Source organism: Penaeus vannamei, chromosome 2 (genome assembly GCF_042767895.1).
Source record: "Penaeus vannamei isolate JL-2024 chromosome 2, ASM4276789v1, whole genome shotgun sequence".
NCBI lineage: Eukaryota > Metazoa > Arthropoda > Malacostraca > Decapoda > Penaeidae > Penaeus > Penaeus vannamei.
The window spans coordinates 39281138-39291137 of NC_091550.1; the positions used below are offsets into that span (position 1 = coordinate 39281138).

Below are 10000 nucleotides of genomic sequence, written 5' to 3' on the forward strand. Positions count from 1 at the left end.
TTGATATTGTTATCACTATTACCATCATTATTTTAATGGCATTATCATTATCATTATTTTAATGTCATTATCATCATCATTACTATTATTATTATCGTCGTTATTATTATTATTAGTATTATCAGTGTCATCATTATCATTACCATCATTATCACTACTCTTGTCGTTACCCTATTATTATTATTATTATCATTATTATTATTATTATTTATCATCATCATCATCATTATAACTCATTGTTATCATTGTTGTTATACTATTATTATTGTTATTATCATTATCATTACTATTGTCATTACTAGTATTGTAATCATTATGATTATAATCCTATTATTATTATTGCTATTATCATTATTATTATTATTACCTTTTCCATTGTTATCCTTACCATATTGTCATTATTAATATCATTATTACCCTTATTGTCTTCATTATCATGAATACTATCACTGTTTTTCTTTGTTGTTGTTACCATTTGCATTATAAGTTTTGTTATCGTTGTTATTGTTATGATTACATACATTAATGCTTGGATATTTGGATACATACATGCATATATACATATATACAACATATATTACATGATGATGGTAATCATAATGATGATAATGATAATGGTTATTATTTCTCTTTTTTATCATTATGATAATTATCATTATCATTATTATCAATGTCATTATTATGATCATTATTACTATTACTATCAATGTCATTATCATCCTTAACATTATTACCATTATTATCATTATCAGTATTACTATTATTAGTATTGTTATGTGCACACAGACACACACACGTACGAACGCACGTACGCACACACATACAGATAGACTGATATATATATATATATATATATATATATATATATATATATATATATATATATATATATATATATATATATATATATATATATATATATATATATATATATATATATATATATATATGTGTGTGTGTGTGTGTGTGTGTGTGTGTGTGTGTGTGTGTGTGTGTGTGTGTGCGTGTGTGTGTGTATGCATGTGTGTGTGTGTGTTTGTGTGCATGTGTGTGTGTGTGCATGTGTTAGTGTGTGTGTGTGTGTGTGTGTGTGTGTGTGTGTGTGTGTGTGTGTGTGTGTGTGAGTGTGTGTGTGCGTGTTTAGCTGTACACACATACATACGTACATACATAATTCATATGCATGTATGCATGATATATAGTTGCTCAATTACGGCAATGATCAGGGAAAGGAAAAGTCGCAAAATCGCATTTAAAGATTTAAGGTCTTTCCTTAAAAGTCTTTAACCTAGTCTAAACATAACTACAATTAATATTTACATTTTAGAAGACCTTTCCGTAATAATTCAATAAAGTAATATATGTATATATATATATATATATATATATATATATATATATATATATATATATATATATTACTAATTAAATGAATCTCAGGTATATAATGAGTATAATGAATATCTTTTTTTTTTCTTTTTTTTTTCTTTACTTTTTTATGTGGCAATTTCTACTTTCGTTATGATCACGAGAAAACTGCAGTGAACAAGGAGAGAAATCGTCTCAATGAATGTCTGACAATAGGTAGAAATGTCGCAAGTAAGTTTTCCATATAATTTCTGATGCTGAGTCATCTTCAAAATCGCAGTATTTTTGTCGGCGTTTCGTAAGGAAAATTTAAAGACAGTCATTACGTCCGTAGACCACCTCCGGACCTGCCCTAAACCTCGGCCGAGTCATAGGCATAAGTTGGGTAGTAAGGACATATTTCCAAGAAGTCACAGACAAGATCTTGGATTCAAAGACTATTTTTCTGTTGAAGACAAATTTCGGTCTATTTCCTTTTTTTTCGGGAATATCACCACTGGTCCTGAAGATGCCACAGGTTCAGCTGATGCATACCCGGACTCGTATCATAATGTTCCTTGTTTTTCCCTCATGCAGACTCCTAAAGGCACCGAGATCGGTTTCTTCTGTCCATTCTTTAATCTGAACAGCAAAGGGTGTAAGAGGGAACTCCTGAAGTTCCGCGGCAAAGTCAACGGCAAGAAGCAAATGTAAGTCTGATATCATTTGGTGTTGGCAAGATTGCGAGATTCTTCGCGTGTGTGAGAGCAATATGCCTTCGGAAGGGGATAAAGTGTGAATAGGAAGACAGCCACAATAAGAAAAGAATTTATAGCGCAACATTTCGTTCCATTTCGGTTATTCATCCATTTGATTTCTAAATATTACAATTCAGTTTCTTTTCTTACCGTAACTATTTCCCTATTCATCTGTCTGGTCATGGTAATGTGCTTCCTTTGTATTCACATGTGTGTATTTGTCTCTCCGTGGGCGTGAAAGTGAAAATGGAGGTGTGGGTGGGGGGAGTAGCCCTTAGTGTATCGAGCGAAGACACAATCGTAACCGTGAATGGCACCGTTCATGGCTGACGGCGAACGAGTTCCGGGTCAGAATGGGATCGCTGAGTGACTCCTCAAGTGTCTGCTTCTGTGAGCGAGCGTCGTGAAGGGTGCTGGAGTGAGGTGTCGCTTGGGTTAGTCTGATATGCGTGACGGAGAGCGCGATGTGAGTAGAGTCTAGTGTTATGGTATTTGTGTTGGTCTATTGGAACTGTTGTTCTCTGCCATACATGGGTATGTATACTATGGGAGCAGTGTCCACGATTTGTGCGTATGTGTTTCTCTCTCTCTCTCTCTCTCTCTCTCTCTCTCTCTCTCTCTCTCTCTCTCTCTCTCTATATATATATATATATATATATATATATATATATGTGTGTGTGTGTGTGTGTGTGTGTGTGTGTGTGTGTGTGTGTGTGTGTGTACTTATGTGTTTGTGTGTGTGGATATATAGACTTAAAAATAGATAGATATAACTCGGCGGTCAGAGTCAAAGATAGAATACAGATATTGATCATGTAATATACAAGTCAAGTATATATGAGGATGAATGACCTGTTTTGCATTTATATCACATTTTCACGACTTTACATCGCTTTACTTTTATATCGCTTTACACTTACTCTACTTAACATCACTTTACATTCACACTACAAAGTCTCTTCTCTTCACAGAGAAAAGTATTGCGCACAAAACGCACCAGCTGGCGTCATTATCTCCACTAATAAGCTGACTATGACATTCAGACGAAAGCAGTTTAAGTCAAATGAGTTCTCTGGTGGACTCTTGTGTGAGATCTACACTGTAGGAGGTATGGCGATTGTGTAATAAAATTCTGGTAGACTGTGTGAAAAGGATTCTTGAATATGTATATTTCATTTTTGAATTGTTACAGTTACTCTTCAAGATTAAATGTGCCTCAGGCTTGTGATTTATTAATATTGTTATTTTTTTCTTGATGCTCCAGCAACAGTTACTCCAACGACTACATTTACTTCTCCATCACCAAGCACAGCTCCTCCATCTCCAGGAACGACCCCTTGCAGTATCACCAGAGAGTACTGTAGTGAGTTATCAAAATTTTCGAATTCGTCTCTAGAGACAGACGGTTACATAGGTACTCTTGATCATCTATCAGAACGCATCACTTATCGGTTCGTTATATCCTTGACATACGCCATATCTATCGACAGAAGGAAAAAAATATAAAAATAAATAATTAGTATCCCCTGGCAATGACGATTTATTAGCAAGCTTATTCGTTTTATCCGAAATATGAAATCAACTCACCGGCAGATGGCTGCGGGGTAGCACCAATTTCCGTTGGGAGCACAAAGATTGTCAACGGAACGGCGGCGTCAGTGGGCGAGTATCCTTACCAAGTGGCGGTTCTATCCACCATCGCCGGCAGACAGTATCAGTGTGGGGGTTCAATCATCAAGGAAAGGTGGATTCTTACTGCTGCCCATTGCTTTTACGACAAGAGCAAGTATGTTATCTTTGTTTTCTTCCACCTCCCTCCAAAACAAGGGGAAAAAATAAAAGAAAGGAAAGAAATGGACTGTTTCTATATACATTTGTGTGTGTACAAATATATGTGTTTGTGTGTTCATATGGGTATGTATACATAGACTGTGTGTGTGTTTTGATTGTGTGTGTGCATAGACACACACACACACACACGCGCGCGCGCGCGCATATATATATATATATATATATATATATATATATATATATATAGAGAGAGAGAGAGAGAGAGAGAGAGAGAGAGGTGTGTGTAAATATTTATATGTTTATAGAGATATTTATGCATAAATATACACATACATATACTTATATATACATATATACGTAAATTCATATAAATATATAAATATACATATATATATGTATATTTATACATATATACATACATACACACACACACACACACACTTGCATATACACATATACGTATATTTTATAAGTATATATATATACTTATATATCACACACACACACACACACATATATATGTGTGCATGTGTGTTTGTGTGCGTGTGTGTATCTATCTCTCTATCTACATAAATTTATATATATATATATATATATACATATATATATATATATATATATATATATATATATATATATATATATATATATATATATATATATCATGCATATATATGTGTGTGTCTATCTATATGTATACTTATATATATATATATATATATATATATATATATATATATATATATATATATATATGTGTGTGTGTGTGTGTGTGTGTGTGTGTGTGTGTGTGTGTGTATGTATGTATGTATATATTTATATATATATATATATATATATATATATATATATATATATATATATGTACATACACATAGATACAACATACACACACACACACACACACACACATATATGTGTGTGGGCGGCGATCATTACACAATTGGGTATATGTTTTCGAAAGAAGCCTGTGCACCCCAAAAACTGCCTGACTCCTTTCACATTCTGTGGGGCCTTCATGCCGTATTCCTTCCCTGGCTATAAGATAACCCAGGAATTTAAATCCGTGAGTGGCAAAAGAAGACTTACCCACATTCATGCGAAATCCAGCCTTACTGAGTAGATCCAGCGTTTCTTCCAGATGTTCAAGATGTTCGTCGAAGGTGCGAGAGTAGATCAACATGTCACCCAAGTAGGCCAGAGCAAGTCTCCTTAAGACTGGGGCTAACACGGTGTTGATGGCCCTCTGCAATGTAGATGGGGCCGTTGCAAGCCCAAAAGGAAGTCTGGCAAACTGGAAAAGTCTGTGGCCATCTGAGAAGGCCGTCTTGTGTCGGTCCTCGGGATCTACCCCCACGTCCAATATGCAGAACGAGCATCTAATGCTGTGAACCATTCAGTACTATCCAATTCATCGATGGTCTGGTCTATACGGGGCATTGGGTATGCATCCCCAATTGTGATTTTATTAAGGTTCCTAAAATCTATACAGAACCTTACCTGCCCGTCCTTTTTCGGACCAGTACCACAGGAGACAACCAAGGGGATTGTGATGCCTCTATGGTGCCACCTGTCAGCATTTTGTCACATTCTTCTCTTATAGTGGCCCTTGCGTGTTCTGGCAGTCTCCACTGTCGTGTCCTTAAGGGGGTCTCACTGGAGGTCACTATGCGGTGGGTAATACCTGGCACCTTCCCCAATGGAGCTACCTTATTATTTCTTCAACACATTCAACAATTGATACTTCTGTCCCACCGTCAGATGGTTTACCTTTTCTTTTGGGATGTCGATGCTAGCCTCAGTCTCCCCAATCTTGCAGGTTTCATATATTACCTCCGGGAAGACTGTATACTGGTCCTCGGTGTAGCCAAAATCCTGGGTCCCATAAAAGTTATCGAAGTCGTCGATAAATTCCCTTGTTACGCTGCTCAGGGAATCCTCATCACTATCTCTGCAGGTGGCCATTTTCTCACAAGATACCTTCCTAAAATCAGAGTCAGGGTAAAAAGCCATGGTCTCTTTCGCAGCCGCCCAGAAACAAAGATACCACTACGAGGGGGCATTGTACAGTTTTGTGAGTGAGTCTTCCAACTCACGCATGTTCCGAGTTTTTTCACCTGTACCCGACTTTTCCTTTTATTCCGTGGTTTCCTTAATTATTACTTGTCGATAAATTCTCCTGTTACACTGCTCAGGGAATCCTCATCACTATCTCTGCAGGTGAGCATGTTCTCACAAGATACCTTCCTAAAATCAGAGTCAAGGTAAAAAGTTTGTTCCACAGGTTCAACTCGCGCAATCACCACACCACCCATAATTATCACTGGCTTTGGTCCGTCATTCACGACCCACACATCAACCACATTCTTTTTCACAGTCACCACGGTCCTGGGCACTAATACACGGACTTTTCCTTTTCTGACGTGGTTTCCTTACTTATTACTCTTACTTCTCGTGAGAGGGCATCGGAATACGTGAGCGGCACCTTCACGTCGTTGAACATCATGTAATTTCTAGAGGGCGAGTGGTATGAAATTAGTTGAAAGTTGAACCTTCGCAGCATGTCAATACCCAGTAATATCACCTGGGAAGGATATTTCATCAACTATACAGATTTTATGAAGGCAGTAGACATGAGAGGAGATTTCTTTACCGGTGCCTCCGCTTCAGGCAGGAACCGCCGTCCCGAAGCGCCCCGTAATGTTTTCAACGAGGGAGACGATCGTCGTATTTTAAAATTTTCCATGGCATCACGGGAAATTATCGTCACTTCGGATCCGGTATCAGCGAATCCTTCTGCTTTTTGGCCATTAACCTGTAAGTTGATCATTGGTCGTCCATGATTCAACTGGCTACTCATGGGCATCACTGGTTCCATGGGGTCCTGCGCCCGGGGTCGGAACCTCTTCGTCCCAGCGAGCCGAGAGAAAGGGACACCTGCTTGCAAAATGTCCTTCCTTCTTACACAAGAAACATCTTACCGGTTGACGGCTACGACATTCAATCGTATCATGTGTATTAGACTTGTGGTACGAACAATACTTCTCTACAGGAGCTACCTGCTTCGCATGTACACTTCTCCTCGGGTACTCAGGTTCACTTACTCTTTCTGGCGTGCTTACATTACCTTCGCCTCTGACACCAACCCGAAGGTTCCAAATTCTCTGGGCAGCGTCGACAACCTCCGACAATAAACCATCCTCCCTTAAAACCAGAGCTTCCCTCAACCAGTAAGGCAACCCTTTTAAAAACACCCTCCTGATCAATTCTTCAGGATCTCCTATGGCTCCAGGATAATAATAAAAACCTTCGTAAATATTACCCTCTAAAAGTACATAAAAATCAAAAGGAGCTTGATCGGCCTTTAACTTGTATTCCTCAAGAAGCCTAAAAAAAAAAAAAAAAAAAAAAAAAAAAAAAAAAAAAAAAAAAAAAATCAGTGGCAGAACAGGTCCCTTGGAACTTAGCCCTTAATTTTACTTAAAATTCCCCCCAATTAACACTCTTATCAAACTAGGGGCCGTTTATTATCAGGTCTGCCGCACTTCTGCATGAAGCCTTCGATACGCGAATAAAGGCTGAATCAGTGGGTGGTCTAGTTAAATTTTCAATGCTGCGGATCCAACTCTCTACCTCTTGGTTTCTTTTAAAAGTCTCAGCTTTAAATATCATGACCGCTTCCTTATGCAAAACATGATCGACAAGCTCGCGGGAAGAGGCTTCACTAGTACTTGGTGTTATCCTATTTTGTTCTAATCTTGACTCTAGCTCTGAATTTTTAAATTGTAAATCTTCTACTAGAGATTTTAAACTATTAATCTGACTTTGCAACTCGTCAAACATCGTTATGTCCACATCTCTGATGCTTTACATCACTATCTTGCCCCTGAATAATCTACGTTAATTACTTCCTGTGGTAGCGGAAGTATGCTAATTATCCTGCGAGGGGGGGGGGGGGGGGGTAGGCCGCCACCAGCTGATAAGGGATCAGCACCCATGTATATGTGAGACAGAGGGAGACATGCAAAGTCTCCCTCTGTATGAATGGGAATTGATTTACCCCCGCAGAACATAGCCGAGCGGGCATGGTTAGATTCAGGCAAGAATACATAATAATTCTCTGATTTATTAATCATTTAAATCAATTAAAGAAGAAAAGGAAAAGACAAGATCATGCTCATATTCTATTTATCATTTTATTTATCCTCAAGAGGTCTCCCTCCTTTCCACATCGTATGTTCTTTCCCTGGCCTGGCCATGATTTTCACCAAAGATCACTACCCATGGAGAAACCTCGATAAAGTGCCAAATAAAATATAGATAAAAGATAAGATTCAGCAAGACCCAAAAGGGGTATCGCCGAGAGCAGCACGGTAAAGAGAGAGCTGAATGTTCATGAGCAAGAGGCCATCTGCTGCCGAATGGCAACTTCGCAGGCTTTTTACGTTAAAGATTCCATGGCGGAAGTAAGCCACAGGTCCGTCGCGGGTGGCGCCCTCTTGTTATTTTCTTCCCGTCGCAGCCGAGAGGGGAGACTATGATATTTTGGTCCACTGGTGGGATTGCGGGTATATCGCATCACTACACTATGACTATTTAATATGCAATCACGCGTGTGTGTGTATGTGTGTGTATATATATATATATATATATATATATGTGTGTGTGTGTGTGTGTGTGTGTGTGTGTGTGTGTGTGTGTGTGTGTGTGTGTGTGTGTGTGTGTGAATAACCGTTTATATATATATATATATATATATATATATATATATATATATATATATGTATATATACATATAATTATATAGACGTATATATATGTAATAAATAATAAATGTATATACATGTATGTGATATAAATACACACACACACACTCACACACACACGCATATATATATATATATATATATATATATATATATATATATATATATATATATATCTGTGTGTGTGTATGTGTATGTGTGAACGTGTGTGTTTGTATATATACATGTATATGTGTGTGTGTGTACGTACATATATACGTATATTCATATGTGTGTATGTGTACGTGCATGTTCTCGTTCAAATATCGTAATGATGATAACGATATTAAGGTTACATAAGACCTTTTTCTCGCCGAAAGCAACAAGGCGACGAGTGTCGACATTATCTACGGCACAATCGACATCAACGGCATCGGCGGTACAAGGGTTACGGCTTCGAGGTTCATCGACCATCCGGGATACGACTCGAGTACCTATGTGAGCATCATGAGAGACATTTGTTCTCCGCCAATCATTTATTATTTATTGTTAGGAGCCTGACTCGGGTTTATGGCGCTTGGAACAGTGGAAAACATTGAAAAATGCCATTTAAAATTCATGAACTTTGTAGGGCTTATATAAGGTAGTGGTGCGTATTCAACGACAATATGTTTGCTTATTAAGAAAATAGGAATACGAATTTTTGCCGTGTTTAACCTTCCATCCACCATTTAAACTTCCTTCCTTATGCTCTTCCTCACTTCCACTCTTCCGTCCTTCCTACCTTGTACCCTTTTACCCTTCTTTTCCTCAGGCCAACGACATCGCACTGGTAGAGCTGCCGCAATCTCTGAATTATGCGACCGATACCAAAATCCAACCGATCTGCTTGGGACTGGAAGAGGACATACCCTTCGGAGGCAAGGCGGTGGCGTCGGGATGGGGAGACCTGTCGTTTGGTAGGTCCACTGAATTCTTCTTCGTCTTTGGTTTCATTACCCATTAAATATAAGGTAATAAAAAAAATGAGACCCATAACTGTAGTGCTTTTTGTGGCAAATATATTACCCTAAGTTCTGATGCTCTCTGTTTCTCACTCATGCTTCAATGTCTTGTCAGTATAAATGAAGTGAGCTTTCCTGTCCCTTGTCCCCTCTCCTTTTCTGTACCATGCCATTCAGTCACTTACCACATCTTGCTAGATAACTGGTATTTTACAATTTAGCCATTAAATAGAATGATACTGAAATGCCCAGTAAACATTTAAGTGCTGCATTGCTTTATGTGTCTAATCAAAATATCTGCCACACTTTTCTTTAATATTAATCTTATTTTGAACAGAGGGGTCATCACCTGACG

The 10000-nt window shown here is 37.9% G+C and overlaps 1 protein-coding gene across 2 annotated transcripts in view; it reads left to right on the top strand.

The window, feature by feature from the left end:
- Positions 1 to 10000, top strand: part of LOC113819696 (mucin-2) — a 143226-nt gene that overhangs the window by 84260 nt on the left and 48966 nt on the right. For both annotated transcript variants that reach the window (XM_070133094.1, XM_070133101.1), the window contains exon 17: positions 9983 to 10000. This exon is cut by the window's right edge and continues 119 nt beyond it. In XM_070133094.1, the coding sequence (XP_069989195.1) occupies positions 9983 to 10000 (18 nt within the window). The remainder of the gene's footprint in view (positions 1 to 9982) is intronic.